The 27,172-nt window shown below is 53.6% G+C and overlaps 1 protein-coding gene across 16 annotated transcripts in view; it reads right to left on the bottom strand.

The window, feature by feature from the left end:
- DLGAP2 (DLG associated protein 2) overlaps positions 1 to 27,172 on the bottom strand; it is a 699,343-nt gene that overhangs the window by 45,834 nt on the left and 626,337 nt on the right. For all 16 annotated transcript variants that reach the window (XM_072812931.1, XM_072812943.1, XM_072812932.1 and 13 more), the window contains 2 exons: positions 25,361 to 25,508; positions 19,399 to 19,618 (listed from right to left, as the gene is read on the bottom strand). In XM_072812931.1, coding sequence (XP_072669032.1) covers positions 19,399 to 19,618; positions 25,361 to 25,508 — 368 coding nt within the window. The remainder of the gene's footprint in view (positions 1 to 19,398; positions 19,619 to 25,360; positions 25,509 to 27,172) is intronic.

The following is a 27,172-nucleotide window of genomic DNA, read 5'->3' on the forward strand; positions in this document are numbered from 1 at the left end:
CCTCCATGAAAAAGTCAGTCAATAAGGTGAATGCTGCTTGCAAAATCATGCCTGACTCCTGACTTACCTCCACTTACTGATGCTCAGTCAAGCGCACAAGCCCTGGGACAGTGCCTGCTTCCCCCACACCCTTCCACACGGCCGTTGGAGGGCCCCCACCCCCGGGCAGGAATGACACAGTCATTCACACCTGACCTCAAGGTGATCCCTCCTGGAACACTGGCCAAGCGTCGACAAGCGCGTGCTGTGCGTGTCTCATTGATGGCGGATGGTCAGATGGCGGGCATCATTTGTGCCCACAAATCCAGAGCTCCCGGGCCAGGACGGCTGGGGGAACTCGCAGAGCCGGCTGGAATCCATATGCGGCAGTGCTGTGGGCTGGCGGCGCTCAGGGAGCCGAGCGGGGAGGAGGTGGGTGCCGCTGGCTCCGGGCTGGGCTGTGCTCCGCAGCAGCACCAGGCTGGGGGCCTCTGAGCCCGTCAGACGCACACACCCACGGGAGGGGCACGCACAGTGCAAACACGAGGCTGTAAGCTCTTCTATCCCAGGCACCGATGCGTCTGCTCCAAGGCCCCTTGGTGCCAGCGCTCTGGCTCCGCGCAGCCCTTGGTCCCGCACAGGACAGCGCGTCCACAACGGGCTCCAGGCGAAGGCAGCGCAGAGACAGGCTGGCAGGAGTCATCGGGGAGCACCCAGCGCTTGGGAAACTGCTCACGACATCCCAGATGGCCCAGCCAGCTCCCAATGCGGTGTTCCACCCCCTGGGTCACCCACCATTAAGGAAAATAATCTGAGCCCGACCTCTGGAGTGGGAGGGCACCGATGCCAAGTCCAGGTGAGCCCACCAACATCCTGCAGGGGGACCCCAGGCAGGGCCGGCTCAGGAACAGGTGCATCCCTGACGTGTGCACATCACCTGGGCCATGAGAGGTGCCCCGTACGCTACAGGAAACCTGTGTTCTGTCCCTGCGTCCCGGCGCCAAGGGCAGGGGCTGCATGTCAAACCAGTCAGTTAGCAGAATCCACATCATGTTCAAAGGGGACAGACATGACAGGCTGAAGACAGACTCCCAGCACAGCTTCTTCACGATGTTTGAACAGCACCACAATGTGCATAAAACTCACCCCATGTTTCTGCCTAAATGTAGCATTTAATATTCTACATTTAATATTCCAGTAGGTTTAATATTCCATTAGGACCAGGTCAGCGCATTTATGAAGAACAAAACAAAAGAGCAGCACCTAAGTCTCTAAATGCCACACCAGCCTGCTAGTGAATGTGAGGCTAGAAACAGGACCATGTTCACCCTCAGAGGAGGAGAGGAGCATTAGCAGGTGAGTGGGGAGCACCACTGAGCCCCGCTGGCGCTCGAGGCCCAGAGGGCGGGTGTCCTTGGACGGGGCTGGGGCTCCACAGCAGCCCCCAGACATGCTGCCCACACTGGGCAGCTAATCGAGCGAGAACCCCAAGCTGTCCCACAGCCTGCCAGGCCCCGGCCCGCAGCCATCTCCCCGTACCGTGCACCTCTTCGTGGAAGGTGACAGTCTCCCTGCGGGCTGTGCCCACGTTCACGGTGCACAGAGACCACAGAGTGACGTGCGGCGGCCCCTGGATGCCAGGGTCCATGGGGGGGATGGACGGCCTCACAGACCATTTCCAGGAGGGGTGTCCTGCCTGCCACATGCTGGGGTCCCATGGGACCTCCCAGTCTACACCGACGCCGGGGCTTCCCCTCTCTGGGGAGGCGCTGGGAGCCCCATCCAGGGCTTGGGCTGGGTTGAGAGCTGCCCGTGAAGAGTGTGACAGGCCCCAAGGGTCTCAGCCTCAGGCTCGTGTCCTGAGCTCCTCCGTGCACTCCTGGCCCGTCTGTAAAGAGCAGGGGTCAGGGAGCAAGATGAGGGGGGATCAGCGTGTTTGCAGGGTCTGCCGAACATATCCCAGAACATGGCCTTGGCCTGCACGCTGGAGAAATGGGACGCCGTTCTCAGCACGGCTCCCCCAAAATATTCACCATGTGATCCCAAAATTATGCTGAGGGTGGACAGTCTTGCTTTTTATGTTGGAGATGCGCACTGGAAACAACAGGGTGGGTTCCAACAGCGGCACGACGCCCCACGTCTCTGCTCAGGAGGCTCTGTCCTCCAAAGCCAAGAAACGCTGGTGTGGGCTCCCTGGGTAACCCCGAACAGTGCTCAGCACCTGCTCCCCGGGCAGCCCCACAGGCCACAGAAATTCGTCTTTTTTTTAGTACCACTTGCTGGGAGGCACGTCTTCTGGAAGTGGACTCACAGAGACCACTAAATCCCAGGCTACAGGAAGACATGCGTGTCGGCTCCTGCGTCCTCACGGGTGACATTTAAGATCTCAGCTCGTGACGCCAACATTCAGAAAAGAACTTTGACTATGTTACAAGTCACACAACATTTTGTGACGACATAATATTGATGACAAGAAGGGGTCAGATTTTAACTAGCAAGTACCGCTGGGGAAGTTTTGCACATGATTATTGCTTATCGGTCTGCCTGCGAGTCTGGGGCTCCTGAATCTATTTCACATTCTGTTCCCTCTGATGTTTCACAGATGTTAGGCACAAAAGAGGTATTTGTGGATTCGATCCAGTTGATGGCATGTGATGGACCCAAATGGAAGCAAATCAATGATCTCCTATGAACTGGGAAAATGCCAAGCTTCCATCACAGAAGGAGCAAGTCAGAGCAGCAGAGGCGAGACCTTCCCTGGCGTGCACCTGCAGGCTGGCCTCCCAGGGGCTCTGGGGCCTGCACCAACCATGAGGTCCTGTTCCCTCAGCTAGTGACTCTTTTCCTTCCTGTGGGTCCTACTTATACTCACGATAGCACCTGATGCGATCGGTCCTTTCACTCTTCCTCATCTCTTTCCTCCTTGGCATCCAGAAAATAAGAAGCAGACCCAATGCGCTGAGACTTTCCACCCGTGTCTTACGTGTAGAAAGTGCAGCACGGGCCTACGTCTTAATGATCACATTAGGGTGAAATAAAGCCCATCCCGTGAGTTAAAGCAGAAGGCCTCACACCAACGGATAAGATATGTTTTCTATATTCTGCACGAATTCCTTACCATGTGGCTGCCACCTGTCATGTGGAAGTTTCAGCAGAGATGCAGGTCTCCGAACCACAAGCCAAGCTCGCCGTGAGTGTGTGTGTGTGCAGAGTGTGCGAGTGTGCAGCATGCTACATTTTTGGTGTCCGGACAGTAGTTGAAAGATGAAGCTCCGAGGAATCAAACTCATTCAACTTTTTCCTCCCAACCAGGACCACTACATGGCCACGCTCACTCCGTGTGGCCTAATCCTGCTACCGAGAAGAGATGATCGACAGCCAGCACTCGTCAGAAGCCAGGGTCTGAACGGCTCTGGTGCCTCTGTGAAAGCCAAGGGAAGTTAGGGTGGAATCGTTTCTTCACTTAAAGATTTTGAGATGTGGCTTCACTTGGCCGTCCTGAACCTTAGACAAAGGCAGTTCTTCAAATGCAGTTTCTCTGCCTGAGTAAGGCCTCACCTGTGCAGGGAGCCAGACTCACCTGTGCAGGGCCACGGCCCATGATGCCTCACTGAGGGCCACAAAGTATCTGCTCTCAGGAGTGCATGCAGACGTCGTCCGAGGAGTGGGTCACGGCGCGGCCCCGGCACCCGGGGAAACCTCTGCATGAGGTCCACTCTGCGGGCTCAGTCCTTGGTGTATTGCTTGCGTGTCGTTCCCTACAGTCCTTCCCATTGTAAGCCGGCTCTGCGGTTCCTCCTCATAGAGGTTTCACGGGGGACACCAACTCCAGGAGCCTCGGCTTGACCTCTGCGACAGCCTGAACTCCACAGACCTCCCGGGGGTCTGTGTGGGGAGGGGCGGGAGCCGAGCCTGCAGAGGACGCAGTGGGAGCCAGGGACGGGGCCTGCGGGCCTCTGGCGAGGTGACACCGGGAGCTCGAGGAGCCTGCAGTAGGGCCGCTGGCGTCAGGTCTCTGCCATGGGTGTGCTGGCGTCGCAACCCCGGGGCTCAACCCATGTGATGGGGGCGGAGTCTCCTGGCCTGTCAGGCAACAGGGTGAGGATCTCAGAACTGTCATTTGTGGCAGGTCTGAGCTGTGGGTGGTGGGACACGTGCCCCAGGAACGTCGTGAGAATGCAGTGGGTGCTGGTGACCTGGGGCCACCCACAGGGAGATAGTGAAGAAGGAAGCCCAACTGGGTAATGGCCAACCACAGTGGAGTTTAAATATTAAATTTAAAATATTAAGTCAGTGCAAACTGTTCATGTAAATGGATTTACATATTTTATAAACTGTAGATTTTGAAGTCTGTTATTCATGCATTCAGCTAATATATATGGAGTCCCCAGCCGCATGGGAGTGGAAGAGGCGATCAGGGAACCTCGCCTCCTCTGGGGTGTATCCCCGAGCACCTCCAGCACAGTTGTGACCTGCAGCCAGTCTTGTGAAGTCTGTTAACTAAAGATATGTGATGTCTTGTACCCGTGGCGTTGGGGCTGCTGTGGCAGGATGTCCCCGCCCATCAGTAACGGGGCCGTTTGGTCATAATAATGGGATTGGTGGTTTCCAGCCGGGTCCCCTGGAGCTACTGGGTTAAGCTGGTCATGTAGCTGGAGATGCCTCTGTGACCAGCTCACCGGGAGGGACCCCAGCACAAGCACGCTGTGGGCTCCGCGACCACGCCCTTGCTGCCACACAGTGCTGGTTTGGGACCTGGGGACAAGGCACGCTCTGTGGGACCAGCTGTGTCGGGTGTCGGGGAGGAGATGCCCACCGAGACCTCCAGGCACGTCCTGTTACCCTGCTGTGCATGTGTCCCCAGCCACGGCTGAGGCTGGTCCAGGGGACAACCTGTGTGCATCCCACGAGTCCTCACACCACAGGACACATAGGTGATTCCCACTGAGTGTGGACACAGTGCTGCACGTTTCTGACCGCAGGCTTGACCACTCCCGACAGGTGCCTGCTCTCACGGCCCTTGCGTTCCAGCAGAGGAAGACCACGCACAAGTGAAAATTGAAATAGTTTCTGATACGGATTCTCTATGAGAAAACCCAATACTACAAACATGGAGCAGTGAGCACGTGTGACCTCGGCGTGATGGGCAGGGGAATTTCACCGTGAGGCCTGCGGCGGGGAGCGCGTGCTCCTAGCCCCGTCCGCACCCTATGACCCCGCAGCAGTTTGGCAAAGCCTGCAACTTCCTCCTCCAAATCATGTTTTAACCATGAAAAATGAAATGCAGAGGATCAAAAAACTTACATTGAAATAGTTATCAAAACACAGAACATTTCTGTGACACGTACGTGTGTATCCGTGCAGCAAACAACGAGATCGGGTGCAGGACTCATGGCCCCTGTGATTCCAAAGTCTGATGCACATCATGGAACAGCGTCGAGAACCGGCCCCTGCGGGTCCACGCTGACAAACTCAGATGCTGCCGACATAAGCGCGCCCCACGCCGGCATCACGACTGGAGATCTTACAGGGAGAAGTCAGTAAAAGTAAGGACTCGCTTTTAACCCTTCCGCATTCAGCAGCCCCGAGTCTGGAGTGTCTGAGGGACCCCGGCCTCCAGGTGGGGACCTCAACTCTGGAGATCGTCGGCTCTCTCCCTAGTTCCCCGCACAGCGTGAACCGGATGCCTGGTCCCGAGCCTCAGGCTGTGACCCCGCAGACCCCGCGGCCCCGACGGTCAGCGCCGGGAGGAGCCCCACCCCACGGGCAGTGTGGCCGCGAAGTCCCGCGTCCCCTGCTGCTGCTGGTCAGGTCGGTCACCGCTGGGTTGCTTCTGAAGCTTGACCTCTCACTGCCGCTGTGGTGGCCTTCCCTGCGCTCCCCCGTGGTTCTCCTTCCTAACACAGAGCTTCCGGAGCTGCGCTTGCCTCCTGGTGGACCAGCGCCGTCCCGGGCCCCTGGTGCTGGGGGCTAGGCCCCGGTCTCGGGCGCTGGTGGAGCGGTCAGGCTGGACTTCCCTCGCCGATGCCCACGGCATCGAGACGGGAGAGTCTGCTCCCTTGGTCTAGCAGGCGCCCACGCTTCCCCACAGGGTCTCCGCGGTCCTGGAGGTGCAGGAAATCCATCACCCGGGTACTCGGGAGCCACAGGCTTCCTGAAATCAATAGTGTTTTCTAGGCTTTTGGATACCTGCCTTTCCCAAGTGCAGCCTAGCGACACCGGCGACACCCTATTTCATGTTAGCGAGCCCTGCCCTCCCCGCAGCCACAGGGCAACAGCGTCCAGTTAGCCAGGGGGACGGGCTGCTGGTAAAGGGTCTCTGAGCGGAGTCTGACCATTTTACATCGACAGCCTCAAGAAGTAAGTTCTGTTTGAACATATTGTAGGAGTCAGGGCTTCAGAGAGCAAGAGCCGAAGGAAGGCGTGCTGATGCACTCGGAGAGCTGCTGCAAGGACCTGGCTCGTGCGCGCCTGGAGAGCGACAAGACCTGGGTCTGCAGGGAGAACCAGCAGGTGGGAGCCCAGGTGCAGCCCCCATCTGGAGGCTGGCGGGCCAGAGCCCAGGAAGAGTCCGTGTTCCGGCTCAAGTTCCCAGCAGCAAAATGCTGACTTCCCAGTTTGAAGAGTGAGGTTGGAGGAATCCTCTCCTACCCATGGGAAGGTCGGCTTCTTGTTCTACCCAGGCCTTCAACTGATTGGACATGGCCCCCCAGATGAGGGAGGGCAGTCTGCTTTCTTAGTCCTACAGACTCAAAGGCTCACTTGGCAGGAAAAACCCAAACTCTCACAGAAACACCCCAGATGATGTTTGACTAAATATCTTGCCCAGGCAGGTGGGCACACAAAGTCACCATCACGCGTGTCAGACGTGAGATTTTTGAACTCTCCTCAGAATGACAACGCGTCAGCTCTCCACTGCCAGCACGGAGCAGAAGTGCACCAGCCACTCGCTGCATGACGGGGAGGTGGGACGACTGGGAGGACGGGCAGGTGGCAAGGAGTCTGATCCTCTCCTGCTCACCTGCCATGCTGCTCAGGGCATCTTTTTAAAAGGCTAATTCTCCAGAATTGAGAAATTCTCAACTAGAAAACACTTTTGTATAAGTCCACGATTGTTGTACTAAATAGTTTTAAGTGTTTCTTGGAATCCATAAGCAAAGAAAGAAAATTTGAAGTTGCAGAAGTAAAAAATGGGTCATCACTTTGAAGGCAGAGTGCATGACATGAGGGAGTCTGGATAATCACGAGCCTGAACATACACGCAGGACTTTATGGTCATGGTCCTCTCATTTCCAACAAGACTTTACTTTCTCCATCATCATAAGGAAAGAAAACTACAAACTGACTTCGGGTGATTTGATTTAAAAGCATTGTTACAGGATTTTTTTTTCCTGAGAGAACAAAAGTATTTTCTTTTCAAAGTTCTTGGGATGTTTTACGATTTTAAGAATTTAAATAACGTGTGTTAATGTAATGTTTTTAGAACTAACATGTTGTAAGGAATAAAAGCCATAGTATCAATGCTTTTAAAACATAAATATGAGATGGGATCCCTGGGTGGCTCAGCAGTCTGGTGCCTGCCTTTGGCTCAGGGTGGGATCCTGGAGACCCGGGAGTGAGTCCCACATTGGGCTCCCTGCATGGGGCCTGATTCTCCCTCTGACTCTCTCTCTCTCTCTCTCTCTCTCTCTCTCTCTGTGTGTGTGTCTCATGAATAAATAAATAAAATCTTAATAAAAAACATATATATGAGACACCGTAAATATATAAAGTAGTAAATGTAACTGTAGCCTCTGTTTTGGGTATTTCTCTACATCTTTAAAATGGAAGTACATATTTTAAAAACAAAGGAAAATCAGGATTTGTTTGTTTAATAGTTTTTTATTAGACTTGTGTGATCAGGGAGTAGGGACTAATGAATTATTTTTTTCAAAGATTTTACTTATTTATTAGAGAGAGAGTGAGAGAGAGCACATTCGGGTGGGGAGGGGTGAAGGAGAAGCAGACTCCTCCCTGAGCAGGAGCCCCACACAGGGCTCTTCCCAGGACCCTGGGACCAAGACCTGAGCCGAAGGCAGATGCTTGATCGACTGAGCCCCCAGGCGCCCCCGGACTAATGAGTTTATGTTGGCACCTGAAGTGATCAGAAGAAGGAGGAATCATGGAAGCCTTCCTGGAAGAAATGATTTCTGAGCTGCATATTCAGGCACAGCTGGGAATTACATGAAGAAGACCAGGGAAGCAAATTCCGGGCTGGGCAGAGTAATTGCAAAAGCACAGCCATAAGGGGGTCTCACTAGAGGGGCACCAGTCGGGGCTCACGGGGCAGCTGGGGGTGAGGCTGGGTCAGGTCACCTCAGGTCATCAGTCCACAGGGGTTGGAGCCTGTGCTCACTGGTAACAGGAAACCCAGACAGGGGCCAGGTGGGCTCGCTGGGTCGGGCTATATTTTACATTCTATTTCAGCCCAGTCTACGTATTTGAGGGGCTGCGTGTCTAGCAGGAGGAGTGCGGAGGTTGGGGTGGGAGCGGATGAGAAGGGCGGCCGGGGGGCAGACAGGCGGAGCAGAGGTCCTGGGGCCAGGGCGCGGCGGGGAGGCGAGGGGGCTCGGGCATCTGCTCGGATAGGTCACGACCCAGCCACTTGTTCAGGCGGTGGTTTCTTCGTTTACTCGCTGGGCACTGAGAGCTCAGGTGCTGAGTGGCCCACTGACCGGCCCGCTTGGGGGAAGTCCAGGGGGAGGGCGCTGGATGGCGGAGGAGTAGGGTCCCCAGGTCACCTGTCCCCACCAACTTACCTGGATAACTTTCAAATCATCCTGAAAACCTACGAATTCGGCCTGAGATTTAAAGAGAGAGCAGCTGGAATGCTACAGTGAGAAGAGTTCGCGCTTCTATCAAGGTAGGAAGATGGGGAAAAATAAAGAAACAAAAGGACTCCAAGGGGTAGGGGCACGAGGAGCCAGGCTAAGGCCGGGGTGAGTGTCCCCAGGACAGGAGAGCTGCCTGGAGACACAGGAGCTGCATCAACCTTCCCAGATGGAAAGGCGCTCACAGGGAGTTAGGGTAGGACCCCAGGAGGGTGAGGATGCCCTCAGGCTCCCTGGGACACTAACAGAGCACCTGCGCCCGGGGAGAGTGCTCCACACCCCACGGCCGAGCTCCCTAAAGGGCTGCAGTGTGTGCGACTGGACCCAGGAGCAGCTCGGAGGGGCTCGGGCGGAAGCTCCGTGGGGAGGGGGGTGCAAGGCCCGGGGAGCGCGATTCCAACAGTGCAGGCCCCAGAGACGAGGGCGCCGGGGCCCAGGATCCGGTGCTCCCCAGGGAACAGGCAGAAGCCAGGAGGGCCCAGGACAGTGAGGATGCTCCAGCCTCCAGGCGGCCCTGAGCTGAGCAGGTCAGCGGCCCCGCCCCCGGAGCATCCAGGCCCTGTAGACTGAGAGCTGCGGTAGCTACTGCTGGAGCTGACTCCAGGGCTGGGGAGCTGGCCGCCGCCACTGTTGTTGTTCCTCCTGGGGCCTCGCAGGATAAACAACCCCCACTGAGCCTCACAGTGGCCTCACAGGATAAACAGGTTAAACAGCTTCCACTGAGCCCTGCACCAGACAGGGGGCTGAGCAGCTACCCAAAGTGCTCACACCTGAGAATCAGCACAGTGGGCCCCTCCCCCAGAAGACCAGCTAGACCCACAGGGGAAATACATGTTATTGACCAAGCAGCACTGGAAAGTTCCAGGGGAAGTCACTGGATTTACAGTATACAGAATCAGAGGATACTCCCCCTTGTTTTTTTTTTTTTTGTTTGCTTCCCCCCCCCTGTTTTTTTCTTCTCTTCTCTTTTATTTCTTCTTCCTTTTTTCTTTTTCTTTTCTTTTCCTTTTTCTCTTCTCTCTTTTTCTCCTTTTTCCAGTACAACTTGTTTTAGGCCACTCTGCACTGAGCAAAATGACTAGAAGGAAACCTCACCTCAAAAGAAAGAATCAGAAACAGTCCTCTCTCCCACAGAGCTACAAAATTTGGATTACAATTCCATGTCAGAAAGCCATTTCAGAAGCACTATTATAAAGCTACTGGTGTCTCTAGAAAAAAGCATAAAGGACTCAAGAGACTTCATGACTCCAGAATTTAGATCTAATCAGGCAGAAATTAAAAGTCAATTAAATCAGGTGCAATCCAAACTAGAGGTCCTAACGACAAGGGTTAACAAGGTAGAAGAACGAGTGAGTGACATAAAAGACAAGTTGATGGCAAAGAGGGAAACTGAGGAAAAAAGAGACAAACAATGAAAAGACCATGAAGATAGATTAAGGGAAATAAGTGACAGCCTCAGAAAGAAAAATCTACATTTAATTGGGGTTCCTGAGGCCGCTAAAAGGGCCAGAGGGCCAGAATATGTATTTGAACAAGTCATAGCTGAAAACTTTCCTAATCTGGGAAGGGAAACAGGCATTCAGATCCAGGAAATAGAGAGATCCCCACCTAAAATCAATAAAAACCGTTCAACACCTCAACATTTAATAGTGAAGCTTGCAAATTCCAAAGATAAAGAAAAGATCCTTAAAGTGGCAAGAGACAAGAAATCTCTAACTTTTATGGGGAGGAGTATTAGGGTAACAGCAGACCTCTCCACAGGGACCTGGCAGGCCAGAAAGGGCTGGCAGGATATATTCAGGGTCCTAAATGAGAAGAACATGCAGCCAAGAATACTTTATCCAGCAAGGCTCTCATTCAGAATAGAAGGAGAGATAAAGAGCTTCCAAGACAGGCAGGAACTGAAAGAATATGTGACCTCCAAACCAGCTCTGCAAGAAATATTAAGGGGGATTCTTGTAATAGAGGAAGTCCAAGGGAACAATCCACAAAAACAGGGACTGAATAGGTATCATGATGACATTAAACTCATATCTGTCAATACTAACTCTGAACGTGAATGGGCTTAATGACCCCATCAAAAGGCACAGGGTTTCGGACTGGATAAAAAAGCAGGACCCATCAATTTGCTGTCTACAAGAGACTCATTTTAGACCGAAGGACACCTACAGCCTGAAAATAAAAGGTTGGAGAACCATTTACCATTGAAATGGTCCACAAAAGAATGTAAGGGTAGCCATCCTTATATCAGATAAACTAAAATTTACCCCGAAGACTGTAGTGAGAGATGAAGAGGGACACTATATCATACTTAGAGGATCTATCCAACAAGAGGACCTAACAATCATCAATATTTATGCCCCGAATGTGGGAGCTGCCAAGTATATCAATCAATTAATAATGAAAGTTAAGACATACTTTGATAATAATACATGTATACTTGGTGACTTGAATGTAGCACTTTCTACAATCGACAGGTCTTCGAGGCACAACATCTCAAGAAACAAGAGCTTTAAATGATACACTGGACCAGATGGATTTCACAGATATTTACAGAACTTTACATCCAAACACAACTGAATACACATTCTTCTCAAGGGCACATGGAACTTTCTCCAGAATAGACCACATACTGGGTCACAAATCGGGTCTGAACCGATACCAAAAGATTGGATCGTCCCCTGCATATTTTCAGACCATAATGCTTTGAAATTAGAACTAAATCACAACAAAAAGTTTGGAAGGATTTCAAACACGTGGAGGTTAAGGACCATCCTGCTAAAAGATGAAAGGGTCAAACAGGAAATTAGGGAAGAATTAAAAAGATTCGTGGAAACTAATGAGAATGAAGATACAACCGTTCAAAATCTTTGGGATGCAGCAAAAGCAGTCCTGAGGGGGAAATACATCGCAATACAAGCATCCATCCAAAGACTGGAAAGAACTCAAATATCAAAGCTAACCTTGCACATAAAGAATCTGGAGAAAAAACAGCAAATAGATCCTACACCCAGGAGAAGAAGAGAGTTAATAAGGATTCGAGCAGAACTCAATGAAATCGAGACCAGAAGAATGGTGGAACAGATCAACAAAACCAGGAGTTGGTTCTTGGAAAGAATTAATAAGATACATAAACCATTAGCCAGCCTTATTAAAAAGAAGAGAGAAAAGACTCAAATTAATAAAATCATGAATGAGAAAGGAGAGATCACTACCAACACCAAGGAAATACAAACGATTTTAAAAACATATTATGAACAGTTATACGCCAATAAATTAGGCAATCTAGAAGAAATGGACGCATTCCTGGAAAGCCACAAACTACCAAAACTGGAACAGGAAGAAATAGAAAACCTGAAGAGGCCGATGACCAGGGAGGAAATTGAAGCAGTCATCAAAAACCTCCCAAGGCACAAAAGTCCAGGGCCAGGTGGCTTCCCAGGGGAATTCTATCAAACCTTTAAAGAAGAAACCATACCTATTCTACTAAAGGTGTTCGGAAAAATAGAAAGAGATGGAGTACTTCCAAACTCGTTCTATGAGGCCAGTGTCACCTCAATTCCAAAACCAGACGAAGACCCCACCAAAAAGGAGAATTATAGACCAATATCCCTGATGAACATGGATGCTAAAATTCTCAACAAGATACTAGCCAATAGGATACAACAGTATATTAAGAAGATTATTCACCATGACCAAGTGGGATTTATCCCCAGGATGCAAGGCTGGTTCAACACTCGTAAAGCAATCAATGTGATTGATCATATCATTAAGAGAAAAACCAAGAACCATATGATCCTCTCAATAGATGCAGAGAAAGCATTTGACAAAATACAGCATCCATTCCTGATCAAAACTCTTCAGAGTGTAAGGATAGAGGGAATATTCCTCAGCATCTTAAAAGCCATCTATGAAAAGCCCACAGCAAATATCATTCTCAATGGGGAAGCACTGGGAGCCTTTCCCCTAAGATCAGGAACAAGACAGGGATGTCCACTCTCACCACTGCTATTCACCATAGTACTGGAAGTCCTAGCCTCAGCAATCAGACAACAAAAAGACATTAAAGTCATTCAAATTGGCAAAGAAGAAGTCAAACTCTCCCTCTTCGCCGATGACATGATACTCTACCTAGAAAACCCAAAGCCTCCACCCCAAGATTGCTAGAACTCATACAGCAATTTGGTAGCGTGGCAGGATACAAAATCAATGCCCAAAAATCAGTGGCATTTCTATACACTAACAATGAGACTGAAGAAAGAGAAATTAAGGAGTCAATCCCATTTACAATTGTATCCAAAAGCGTAAAATACCTAGGAATAGACCTATCCAAAGAAGTAAAGGATTTATACCCTAAAAACTACAGAACACTTCTGAAAGAAATTGAGGAAGCCACAAAGAGATGGAAAAATATTCCATGCTCATGGATTGGCAGAATTAATATTGTGAAAATGTCAATGTTACCCAGGGCATTTACACATTTAATGCAATCCCTATCAAAATACCATGGATTTTCTTCAGAGAGTTGGAACAATTATTTTAAGATTTGTGTGGAAGCAGAAAAGACCCCGAATAGCCAGGGGAATTTTAAAAAAGAAAACCATAGCTGGGGGCCTCACAATGCCAGATTTCAGGTTGTACTACAAAGCTGTGGTCATCAAGACAGTGTGGTACTGGCACAAAAACAGACACATAGATCAGTGGAACAGAATAGAGAATCCAGAAGTGGACCCTGAACTTATGGCCAACTAATATTCGATAAAGGAGGAAAGACTATCCATTGGAAGAAAGACAGTCTCTTCAATAGATGGTGCTGGGAAAATGGACATCCACAGTCAGAAGAATGAAACTAGACCACTCTCTTTCACCATAAACAAAGATAAACTCAAAATGGATGGAAGATCTAAATGTGAGACAAGAGTCCATCAAAATCCTAGAGGGGAACACAGGCCACACCCTTTTTGAACTCGGCCACAGTAACTTCTTGCAAGATACATCCACGAAGGCAAAAGAAACAAAAGCAAAAATGACCTATTGGGACTTCATCAAGATAAGAAGCTTCTGCAGAGCAAAGAATACAGTCAACAAAACTAAAAGACAACCTACAGAATGGGAGAAGATATGTGCAAATGACCTATCAGATAAAGGGCTAGTTTCCAAGATCTATAAAGAACTTATTAAACTCAACACCAAGAAACAAACAATCCAATCATGAAATGGGCAAAAGCATGAAGAGAAATCTCACAGACCAAGACATAGACATGGCCAACATGCACATGAGAAAATGCCTCGCATCACTGACCATCAGGGAAATACAAATCAAAACCACAATGAGATCCCACCTCACACCAGTGGGAATGGGGAAAATTAACAAGGCAGGAAACCACAAATGTTGGAGGGGATGCGGAGAAAAGGGAACCCTCTTACACTGTTGGTGGGAATGTGAACTGGTGCAGCCACTCTGGAGAACTGTGTGGAGGTTCCTCAAAGAGTTAAAAATAGACCTGCCCTACGACCCAGCAATTGCACTGCTGGGGATTTACCCCAAAGATACAGATGCAGTGAAACGCCGGGACACCTGCACCCCGATGTTACTAGCAGCAATGGCCACGATAGCCGAACTGTGGAAGGAGCCTCGGTGTCCATCGGCAGATGATGGATAGAGAAGCTGTGGTCTACGTATACACTGGAATATTCCTCAGCCATTAGAAACGACAAATACCCCAAAAAAACGACGTGGAGGGACCTGGAGGGTATTATGCTGAGTGAAGTAAGTCAATCGGAGAAGGACAAACATTCTATGGTCATTCATTTGGGGAATATAAAAAATAGTGAAAGGGAATAAAGGAGAAAGGAGAGAAAATGAGTGGGAAATATCAGTGAGGGAGACAGAAGAGACAGAGAGACCCCTAACTCTGGGAAATGAACAAGGGGTCATGGAAGGGGAGGAGGGCGGGGGGGACAGGGTGGCTGGGTGACAGGCACTGAGGGGGGCCTTTGATGGGATGAGCACTGGGTGTTCTGCTATATGTTGGCAAATTGAACACCAATAATAATAAAAAAAAAGTAAGTCTGATGGCTGCTGCCTGGGGCACCGGCTTGTTAGCCGCTCTCGTGCTGATGGCTGGAACCCCTGCACGGATCCCGGGCCCCACTATGCACCTGTGACCTCCATCGTGCCCCACCTCAGGGAGGAGAGCACCTGGGGCAGGCCCCCGATGGTCGTCAGACTGTAGGGATCCCGGGTGGGGCCTTGGGGCCTCTGTGCTGTGTCTGGGTCCACTGGACCCGTGACCTTGACAAGTCCGGGGATGGGACAGACATGGAGCCCCACGACTGGGCTCACTGACACGGCTCTCCACCCAGCTACGTGGGGGGCACATGTTTGTGAGAGGAGCGAGGGCCACCTGAACGGGGGTGCTTTTGGAGGACAGAGCATGTTGCGTTCTTGGGGCTTGTCCACCGCCACCAGGTAAAGTTTGGGCCCCTGCTCTGTGTTCAGGTAACTTTCCGCATAGTTTTGCTCTGTCCTGAGGGCTGAGTCTTTGCTGTTCATCCTGAAGGTTGAGAGCACATGTGGATAAAGTGATGGGTGGTTTTTTCCTTTTTCTTTCTTTCTTTTTTTTTAAGATTTTATTTATTCACGAGAGACACAGAGAGAGCAGAGACACAGGCAGAGGGAGGAGCAGGCTCCATGCAGGGAGCCTGACGTGGGACTCGATCCCAGGACCCTGGGGTCATGCCTTGGGCTGAAGGCAGACATTCAACCTCCAAGCCACCTGGCTGTCACTGATGGACGTTTCTTTGATGGTGGTCCAAGGACATGCCGATGGAAGCGCACACAGACTCCACCCCACCGTTTGCATATCCAGCTCATGTCTTGCTGTCTCCTGAGTGCTTGTCCACGTGCCAAGCAGGAGGCCCACGTCAGACTCGCAGAGGTCTCAGTGCGGCGGTCAGACTTGAGAAGGAGGCCAACGCCCTCGTCCTTGGCACCTGCCCTAACTTCAGATGCCATGGATGACGTGGCCGCACAGTCAGAGACGTGCCTGAGTCTGATCCCGGGAGAGTGGGAGGAAAGCTGTGCACATCACCGGCCACAGCTCAGGGGTCTCATGAGTCATGTGACCTGCGGCCTCCCACGGATTTAGTTGCCCGTCAGCAGAGGGAATTTGGTTTCATCACAAGGATTAGCTCAACAGGCCCAGCAGGGCAATGGGCCCCCACGCTCCTGGTGCTGAGAGGACGTCAACCCCTGCTCCAGGCCTGGGGCCGGGCAGTCCTCACCCAGCACCCTTCCGTCAGGCAGTCCGCCAGCATTAACTGCGATGTTCACAGGCTTCACTGCTACCGTATGACGATGCTGTTACGGCAGCCTCACGTCCAAGTCCATAACTGTGGCACCTGCCTGGTAAAGGGCACCCGCAGTGTGATCAGGCTCAGGATCTGGAGCCGGGAGCCGAGTCGGGGTTGCGTGGGGGCCGCATGTGGCTGGAGGCCCTTAGACGAGGGAGGCCAAGGGTCGGAGTCGGGGAAGGCGGCCTGGGGGTAGCGGGGGCAGCGGCGGGTGTGTGTGTGTGTGTGTGTGTGTGTGTGTGTGTGTGTGTGGAAACCCCTGAGTCACGTGGGGCTGGGTCCTGAGGCCGTCCTGGAAGCTGGAATTCTGATGTGCTCCTGAAGGACAAGTTACTTTTGAAATCTAAACGATAAAATAAAAGTAAATTTATGGCTGTTTCCTCTGTCTCGCTTTGTATGGATTTTCCCTTTGTTTTAATGACTTTTGGAATCAGCTGTGACATTTGTTGATAAAAACTTCTGACCCAGAGAAAAATCACTATAATCTAATTTTATAGCATTTTCCTCCACGATATCAGTAACATTCTCTGCCGGGTGAGATGCATATTTAGAGGAATAAATCTCTCTGATAAATGATTTCACAGACGAGAAAGAACCCATGTGTGAAATGAAAGTTAGATGTTTTCAAAACTTCATCTAAGGAGAGGACGCTAATCAACATGTAGTGTTTTTCATAATGAAAGACGTCCGTGCCTGCGGGGGTGCACGTGTGTCCGCGGGAGAGTGGAGATGCTGCTCCAGCCGCGTCCACGTGTCCTGAAGGGCTGACCCCCAAACCAGCAGACACGCTGGCAGCATCGCACTGTCTGTGTTGAAAGGAGAATGCCTGATGCATACTTAGCATCATTAATAAGTGAATCATGCCTATATGGGATATTCCATTATTACTAGATGCAGATTAAAATTACGTTTGCATTTGTTCAAGGGAAGACAAGCTCGTGACACCAGTTTCTCCTCTGCAAGCATGCAAAAAGAGACATATTTAAGTAAATCTTACACTTCCAAATAATCGCTGTGATTCAATTTGAAAATAGCTTCCTTGGAATAATCTTCAAGACATTGTTTTAGAATCAAAGAAGAAAATCAATTTGTCAAAATAAACTCTCTGTCTTCACACACACGTCCACACCTACCCCTGGAGAGCAGCTATTAGAAGCTAATGTTGGTAAACGATCTTCTAAATATTCTGGTACGAAGTGATTGACATCCCATTTGCCTCCTGACGGGAAGTTCTGAATCAAACTGGAAGGTCAGTGGGCGTTCACATCTAGTGCGGTTGGACTGTTTTCTCCTCCGATTTTGTTTTTCCAGACGGGGATTTTTCATTTCCTAAGTATTTTTCTCGATCTTATGAGCTACACAACTGTTGCTTGCCCTCTCGGCACTACCACGGAGAGAAAGATTGTAAAATATGGGCGACGCTTAGGGTCACACAGGAAAACGGAAGAGTGAGTGACTTCTCTGCACTCCCATCTCTTCAGAATAGCGTTCCGTGCTAGAAGTCATGGATGTTTCTGTCTCTCCCCTTAACCCGATTCCCAGACCCTTCCCCGACCATGGCACGACCCCCGTGCCCTCAGCCTGGGGGGAGCCTGGACTCTGTAACCGGGCCAAGATGCAGGAGAAACACTGCAGAGAAGCATGTTCTGTGGCTTACTTGGTGTGCACGTTTTGGGGACATGGCGATGTGCTTGGGGAAATGACACGTACCTGAATTACATCTTCAGTTTGAGTTCTGCACCGGTTCTTACATTTTCTCTAGGGAAAGTTTCGCTTTTATTCTCCCCATAATGACAGCTCTATGCACAATAGAGTCATTTTCTACTAGGTCGTTATTGTTTCAGAGTGTTTCCAAAGATGATGAAAGCGCTTACTTATCACTTGTTCGTAAGAGATATTCAGCAAATGTTGGCGAAGACACAGCAAAGGTCTCTGAACGTGTGCTCACAAAATGCAACAATCGTAAAGCTCACTTATTCCCAAAGTTTCCAGTTTGGTCACTTTGCACAGGGGGCAGAGAAGGGGAGGTGCCCGACCTCCTGGGAGGGGGACATTCAGCGCCGGGCTCACAGGGGGCACGTTACCAGCCGTGCCTTGGGAACACAGCAGCCCCAGCCAGTGTGCTTCTTCTGAACACCTCAAGGCTTCAGGGTCAAGAGGTGTCACCGAGCCCCCAGTGGGAGCCACGGAGCCGCACAAACAGATCACCAAGTACCCGCACGCCCTTTGAAAACTAATTGCTAGGCTTATTGATAAATTATGCATAGTTGCTGCTTCTCCTGAGGGTTAAGGAGCCTAAGATCTCGAGGGCTGGTGTCAGGGAACCAGGTTTAGATGCAGTTCATCCTCCCATCTCTAGCCGTCCTCCCGGCAGCAGGCTTTCTGCTGCTGATGGGGTGGTGAGACCCTGTTCCCGCCCTTCCCGTCTCTTCTCCACTCCCACCTGGGGCTAGTTAGTCCCATAACATCCTTGCGATTTCTCAGACTGGTCCCTTCCTGCTGCAACATGTGCGCAGCTTCTCCGTCGGCCAGCAGTCGGGTGCCCTGGCTCCCCAACATGGCTGGTTTCCGATTTTCCCTACTTGGCCTTTGCGTGGAGCCCAGCAAATGATTATTCCTTTGCTGTTTTATGGTTTCTCCAGGCCATGCAGGTTCATTGTGCTACATCAACAGTAATGGAGCAGTGAGCTATCGAGCCCTGATACCTAGTTTCTGTGGTAAATTCTCAAAGGGGTGGGTATGGTTTTCCACAGGAATGCAAACACATGGCAACACTGGATCCACAGATCCACAGGGTGATTCGGGATCTACAGGAATGACGGATTTGCTCTGGGCCTGAATCATGTTTAGGGATCGGCCCAGGAACACACGTTCAGACAGGATGTGGCCAGGCGTGGCGGGGAGGTTGTCTAGGAGTCACTGCATGTCACTCAGGGCTTGTGGCCATCTATAAAACCTCGGTATTGAAGCACAATCACTGTCCAAATGTCAGCGGTACTTAAACTTGTTTCCTAGAGGAAACTCTACAGAAGTTACACTGATTAGTTTAAAGAATCTTGATAAAGAAGGGATCGCATTATAGAAAAAGAAAGGTCAGCTATGAAACAACTGCTTCAAGACACCCTTGCAAATATGACGTGGCAAGTGTGATTCAGCAACATGACTGACTGGAGGTCAGAAAGGGTGTCCTTACCTGCTGTGGATCTGATGGTGGAGGTGGTGTTGGAGGGCGTCATGGCGGGAATACATTCATCGTCCTGCGAGTAGCCAGCTTGGATGGCCCGAAGGTAGCTGTGGCTCCTCGTTCGGAAGCATCCAGGGAGGTCCAGTGCGTCCATGGCCTGGGATTCGATCTCACTGAAGACGGATTCACACACCGATTCAAACTGCCCATTCATCTCTGCCTCGCTCATCTGGAACAACAAGGCACAGTTGGTGGCAAGCCCCGGCCAGGCGATCGTGGCCCGGTCACCAGAGGACGGAGAAGACCCAGTGCACCCTGACCTCACGACCTGTCTGCTTAGTACAAGTCCCTAGACGCCAGCCTTGGGCACCTGTTGGGCTTCGAGTGAGGCTTCTTGGGTGATTTCTTTCCAAACACAAGAAACATGGTCAATTCCAAGCTGTATTGGAATCGTGCGGAGCCAACGCAAAGCCTGACAGTGGCCACTGTGACCAGGCTGAGGAGACCCCACGTGCGTCAAGGTTAGCGCAGCACTGGGTACAAGGTCAGCGCTCAGACGCCGGCCCTCTGGCTGTCCCCACGGCCACAGGGAAGACCCAATGGAAACTGCCAGTGGGTGCGCCATGAGCGGCTCAAGGGAGTCTGAAGTTGGAGACGGGCAGACAAATCGGGGTCGAGACAGACCCTGACCCTACCATCAGCACATCCTCAGTAAGCCGGCGAGGAAAGCAGATCAGAGACACACATACTGGTTTGACACATGACATGCTCGGCCACAACTTTCTTTCAAGTTTTGCCTTATGGGGAATTATATCAAAAAACCGCAGATGGTTTTATGTCATTTATGTCAGAGATCCGCATTGGCCTGAAAAGGCCCCGACCCGAGGGAGGCAGCTTGCGTGTGGCTGCAGGATGTAGTGGAAACCCTGCTCTAACCCACCGTGTGCCCCACACTCCTTCCTTGAAGGAGAAAGCCAGTAACCTCTTTGTGCATCTTACAAACAAAGGACCAGAATTTCTGTGAGGACCGGTGGTAGTACCTACAGCTACAGAAACACAGCAGTGAGAGTCCAGAAATGAAGGGCACTCATTCCCCCGAAACAAAAAGTAGTTGAGAAGAATCTCAGATTTTGGTCCAGAGAGGCATGGAAAGACCTGCTCTCTGGAGCTGATGTGTTCACAGAGCCCAAAGGAGATGGGGAAGTGCAGGTGACACCATGTGGGGACTGAAGCCACAGCTCAGGCCCGGGAAATCCCAGGAGGATGCTGAGCCAACGGGGTCCAAGTTGTGGAAACAGCATCCTCCGAAGCTTCCTGTCTTCCTTTGTCAACTGTGAACTCAGAGCTGGACCTGCTCCCGGGGACTGCGGGCACTCAGGCACCACGGAGGCCAAGTCGGGAGAGGGGAGGGCACAGGGCCCGTGTCCTACTGGGGCCGGGCAGGCGAGTGGCCGCTGTGCAACACAGGATGGCAGGGCCTCCAAAAGCTAAAAATGGAATGACCACAGAGTCCAGCGCTGCCACTGCCAGGTGCTGACCCGTAAGGACTGGAAGCAGGGACTGGAACAGATGTTTGCAAACCCATGTTCACAAGCTGGACTCAGGCCTGCAGATAGGACAGGGCGGGGGGGGGGGGGCGGTGGCTGACACCTGCTCCAGTGGGAGAGACCCTAGGGCACGAGGTCGAGAGGGAGAAGCCCATCAGACAGCAGGGGAATGCTGTGTGATTCCACCCGAGTCCCTGTTAGGGTCACATCCACAGGGACACAGGGCCAGGGGAAGGAGGCAGGGGGCAGGGGGCTGGGACAGGGGTAGGGGCAGGGGTCAGGGACAGGAGCAGGGATCAGGGGCAAGGGGTCAGTGTCAGGGATCAGGGGCAAGGGGCAGGGGCAAGGGGCCAGGGGCAGGGATCAGGGGCAAGGGGGCAGGGGCAGGGATCAGGGGCAAGGGGCAGGGGGCAGGGGCAAGGGGGCAGGGGCAGGGATCAGGGGTAAGAGGCAGACACAGGGGGCAGGGGCAGGCGGCAGTGGCAGGGGTCAGGGGCAAGGGAAAGGGGTCAGGGGCTCGCAGGGGTAATGGGTCAGGGGCAGGGATCAGGGGCAAGGGGCAGGGGCAAGGGGTCAGGGGCAAGGGGTAAGGGCAGGGATCAGGGGCAAGGGGCAAGGGGCAGGGGCAAGGAGGCAGGGGCAGGGATCGGGGCAAGGGGCAGGGGCAGGGATCAGGGGTAAGAGGCAGACACAGGGGGCAGGGGCAGGCGGCAGTGGCAGGGGTCAGGGGCAAGGGAAAGGGGTCAGGGGCTCGCAGGGGCAATGGGTCAGGGGCAGGGATCAGGGGCAAGGGGTCAGGGGCAAGGGGTAAGGGCAGGGATCAGGGGCAAGGGGCAAGGGGCAGGGGCAAGGAGGCAGGGGCAGGGATCGGGGCAAGGGGCAGGGGCAGGGATCAGGGGTAAGAGGCAGACACAGGGGTCAGGGGCAGGTGGCAGTGGCAGGGGTCAGGGGCAAGGGAAAGGGGTCAGGGGCTCGCAGGGGTAAGGGGCAGGGGCAAGGGGTTAGGGGCAAGGGGCAGGGGCAGGGATCAGGGCAAGGGGCAGGGGCAAGGGGGCAGGCGCAGGGGTCAGAGGCAAGGGGCAGGGACAGGGGTCGGGGCCCGGTGTTGCAGCTGGGGGAAGGCCTGCATCTGTCCCCGGGGGGTGTGCAGGCGCCCACCCTCCCACCTGGCACCCACGGCCGCAGGGACGGCTCTGCCCATCAGGCACGCTGGTGGATGAAGGGCAAGCAGGTGAGCGCAGAGGCTCTGCCCGTGACCTCAGGAGGCTGGGCTGCGGGGCAGCTGGCCCGGGGCGAGGGCAGAAGGACAGCCGCCAGCATCACGGCAGCGGGGGCAGCGTCTGGGGCATCCGCAGACGCTACCTGGAGGGACACAGATCCCACTAATGCTCGGGGGTGGGGTGGGGCTCGCCGTTTCAGAGCCCAGTGTGCTGACGGGCTGCACCCCTGCCAGGCTCTGGTTCACCAGGTGACGGGAGACCAGACGTCCTGACATCTGGCTCTGCGTCACCTCTGGGACGTGACACATGCAGACATGCTTCCTTGTGAGGTGTCGCCAGGCACGGACGTGGTGCCTCTAGGCACAGGCCACCCGTGCCCACTGACACTGCAGGGAATAGCCCACAGAGGGGGAAGTGCCTCCCCTCCCCCGGTGGGGTCCCGTCTGAGGGTCGAGCGTGCGGGAGAGTCCCAGAGAGTTCAGGACAGGTCCACGACACGGGGGATGCCCTGACCCTGCACCGCCCATGCCGACACGGCCTCCGCGCTGTGCCTGAGGTTCCGGGAAAGCAACAGGTTCAGTGTGCGTCTCTAGTGTCTTCCAGGAGATTCCTCCAGGGAAGAAACCGTTTGCTTGAGGACGGACCCCACCCCTCCAGCCGGTCGGTGGGCAGCTGTCACCGCTGCCCCGACTCCTGGACGTCACCGCTGGGGCCCCAGGGCATCAGCCCGCACACCAGACACCTACGGGTCTCTCCCCAGTGCGTGTGCCCAGGGAAGACAGGCCGGAGTCCGGAGACTCAAGATCGAATCCCAGCCCGGCTTAGAGACGAGCAAGCCTCACGGGAGCTCAGTTAGATGTCCAAGCTCATCTCTGCATTTGAGGGAATGTCGGGTATCGAGGAGGGAGCTTCTCCTCGCGTCAGCCACCCACTCGGGCCCAGGGATGCTGAGTGATTCCCAGCGGCATCACCCGATTCACGTCCTGCTCCACTCCTGGGAACTGCCTGCCCTCCCCTCCTCCCGCCGGCCGGGGTCTGACACGGAGTCACTGCAAACCTGTCTCCAGCCGGGAAATGGCCCCACCGCCAGGTGCCAGGGTCACTGTGAGTAACAATATGGGTCTTTTTCAGAATTAAGCTCTGTTTAAAGTCACATCATAGCACCCAGCAGTCGGAATCACTTAGGATTCCAGACGTCAAAAGTCCTCAAACACGTAGAACCCCCGAAAGCCCAGCTTGCCTACCAGGGCTCCCATTTACGATGACGAATCTTCTCAGATACAAGAAGGTGCGAGGACATGGTGCTTTCACCGACATACTTTGGAAGCCAGCTTGGGTTCCCTAAAAACACGGCGTTGAGGGCAGTGATGCTTCTGCAACTGGGGAGGCTGGTGGGTCTCACAAGAGCACCTGGAGGGTGTGCCGTGCATTCGGTGGGAACCTTTTCTTTTTGAGAGCAAATCAGAACAAAAAAGAAAAGCATAACCAGACTCACAAACACAGAGAACAAAGTGCAGGTTGTGGAGCAGGTGAAGGGGGTGGGAGGTGCCCGGAGGCCGCGTAGCAGGTCTCCAGCCACTAGTGGCGCACCCGAATCTAACGCGACATCGGTGTCAGCTGCTCAAAAAATATAAAGACAGAGAAAGAAAAGCAAATCTTGGAGGAGTCACCGCATCTGCAGTGGAATCGCTGTGTCCCGCTGCGAGCCCTGATGGGGTCACACCTGATGCTACAGTCGTGTTTGGGATGGGAGGCGGCGCAGGCAGACGGAGGCGGAGGGGAGCGGGTCCAGAGAAGCCGGCCCTGAAGGTCCCTTGGAGGCGGCCAGTGTGCTGGGGGCGCCCCCGCGCTCCGGCTGCGTCACCCTGGACGTCCCCGTGCTGAAACCCGACATCTCCCCGACTACTCCGTGACCACAGTGATGCACCCGCTGGCCGACCGGTGTTGCCTTTGCTGTTTTTAGTATTAGTTGCAGGGGCACTGGCGGTCGTGGAGTGGGGGCCCCAGTCCGTGTGCCCGGGCCGAGGTTCAGGGCTAAGCCCCGTGGGCAGAGTCACGGATCATCCTCTCCTCGCCTCGGGGGAGGAAGGGTCCCTGGAATTCTGTCCTAGATGCAGACCTAGTCCCATTTTTAAAGAAAAATAGCATCTGCATCGATGAAAGACATTGTGGCACAAGAAAAACCCAGACTGTTCAGTGTAAAGTCCAGAGTGTTAGCTTCTGGTGAGAAAAGGCTGTAAGTGCAGGCTCCTGCCTGGCAGGGCATTTAACGCCCGAGGCGAGGGGAACCCTTGGGCGTATGGGAACCCCTGGCAGCTCGCCTGTAACCAGGAGGCCCTCGAACCAAGCGCTCCCACTGCTGCTGACACCAGCACAGGAGCACCCGCTGGCACGGCCGGAGCACCGGCCCCTGGGTGTAGGGCTACATCCCCTGCTCCTCCGACACCACGCGGCAGCCCTCCTCTGCCCACGGATGAGGGGGAAGCTCAGGGAGGTTAAGGGAGGCCTCGGGCCAGGGCAGCAGAGGCCAGGACACCGACTGCCTCCGCGAGTGCCACTCCCGGCCCCTCCTCTGCGGGAGGCACCCACAGCCTTCGGTGTACGCCCACAGCTGTTTTTAAAGGCATCTGAGATCAGCGAGTGACCTGCTTAATTAACGACTGAGAAACTCCATTCTTATCGACCCTACAGCACATGGCGATTAGAAGCGCCAGGGACTGCTCATGTTGCTCTGGCGTTTTCTTTGAACCGTTCAAAACAGGGTGGGAAAGGCCGCTGGGCTCCCTGTCCCCGTGGCAGCCACGCCCCTGCCCCGGGTTCGAACACCACGTCTGCCCCGGGGCCACTGGGGCTGCACAGGAGCCAGAAGCACGCCCGGCACACGCTCCTCTGCGGGGAACAGCAAGCCGCGCGGGCTATTCCAGCTCTCCTTGGGCCTTCGGGGTTCCCGGTGGGGCGGCCCGAGAGACCTCGGGGGACAGAGCCCGGTGGCCATGCACCCCCCCGGCCCGGCTCCCTGGGCAGCCTCGGGGGAAGGCAGGCGGTCTGAGCTGGGACCCCACGGCAGGCTGGGAGGTCACCCCCGCTGAGCTGGGCTCTGGGGGGCGGCCGCAGGCTTCGGAGCTCTGTTACTGCTTCTGTTACTGCTCTGAGGACTCGGCCTTAGAGACGGGACCCCAGGGAGAGGGGAAGGCGGTTCCCGACCTGGCTCACACAGCTGGCCTGACTCAGGGTGCTGACGGCTCTCATGTAGCTCTGGTTCCGGGAGCGGAATTTCGGGGAGTTGTAGCTGGTCGAGGGGTCCAGGCTGTGGCCGGCAGGCACGTCGCTGGTAGCTTGCAGGTAGCTCTGGCTAAAAGAGAAGAGACACGAAGAGAAAAGGCGTTCTGTGAACACGCGTGGAAGGGGACGGGCAGGTGAGGGTCGTTCCAACCAGCCCCAGGGGCCGCTGGAAGATTTTCAGTGGAGCGTGTGTGTCTTGCTGGACATGATGGCCTCAGGCCCACCTTCTGCAGGGTCAGGTACACACGCAAAGTTGTCAGAAGCCCTGGAGGATGCTGCTGGCAAAGCTGTTTGACAGCTGACTGCTTGTGGCTGGGGAGTGAAGGCAGGACCACCTTCGGTTAACAAAGAGGAACCGAGAACCCCGTAATTCACACGGCACGACAGCACACGTGCTCCTGAATTTAAGCCCAAAGCCTGAGAATCTCACAAAAACCGCCTTAGCTTTTGGCAGCTTTCACACACTCAGGAAAATAACAGGAAATAAAAGGCTTGTCTTGGGCTGTGCAGCGTGGGGCAGGCCGTGTGGCCGGCAGGGAGGCCCGCCCCCTGCCACTGTCTCGCCGGTCACCCTCCTGTAAACTCCCGCCGGGGGCAGCCTCCCCGACGCCGTCAGGCGGGAAAGCCGTGAGGCGGAGGGGCAGGCGGAAAGGCCCGCGTGGCTTGCACGTCTGGCCCTAATGAATTAATTCTCTGTTTCAAGTCCTGTGGGCAATCTTTTGAAAAGAGTAAAAATTCATTTTATTTGATCAGAAACGGAGTCATAAGAGCGGATGTGGGTAAGCTTCTGTCCTGGTCTGGATGACAGTGGGAGCGCGAGGCAGGACCAGGCATGGGCGCCTCTGAACACCTACAGAAGCACCAGGTGGCCAAGCCCGGCTCCGCAGCCAGTTCCAGCTTGGGCCCTGCTTTGCAAAGTAAATTCTTGATGTAATTGGCTTTCTCTGCGATTTACCTGCTTCTGGAAAAATGGGACAGACAGCAGAGAAAAACTTGGGCTCAACTATACGTCCCAAAGGAGGAGAGGTCATTTACCACAGATTTAAGGTCAGCATTTCTGCTAAAACTAATACTACGTATTCTCATCTATTAACAGAATTATGTGTAACTGATATTATAAATTATTGTTATGGCAATTTCTGTTTTAAGCTTGGGTGTCTAACACATTCCAGGTCCCTCCACTCAAAATGAAACAGAATGAAAAGAGAAAGACACGGGCCGCCATGCAGGCAGCTGGGGCTCTGTGTGGCACGGGGTGGGCATGCTGGCCCCCCAGCCTCCCCACCGCCCCCTGCTCGGGCTGGGTGTGGTAAGCGCAGCACGGCGGGCACCAGGCCCAACTGCCGGGGGAGACCCGTGAGCAAACCCACAGGTGCGCACAGCCACCTGCTGTGGAAGTGGCGGGGTGGCTAGGGTCCGTGTGTGGGCAGCAACATGCCAGCGGGGCGTGCCCACGACTCTGGGGCCCAGCGTGGCTGGACGAGTGGCGCTGGCCGCCCCATGCTGGCCTCCCCATGCCTCCGCTCCTGTGTGTTGAGTCCGATGCTATGTGGGACCTGAGCTCCGCAGCCTCCAGCAAACCCTCACGCAGGCTGTTGGCTGCACTCCTGACCTTGCAGAAATGCAAACTTTCTGCATTTCCCCCTCCTCTGCTTCCTTAAAATGGCTCATTTCACACCCTTGCATTTCTGCTGGTTTGTACCGATTTCTTATTTACTTGAAGTGCAAAAGCTC

This window comes from Canis lupus, chromosome 36, assembly GCF_048164855.1.
Source record: "Canis lupus baileyi chromosome 36, mCanLup2.hap1, whole genome shotgun sequence".
In the NCBI taxonomy this organism is placed as follows: Eukaryota; Metazoa; Chordata; class Mammalia; order Carnivora; family Canidae; genus Canis; species Canis lupus.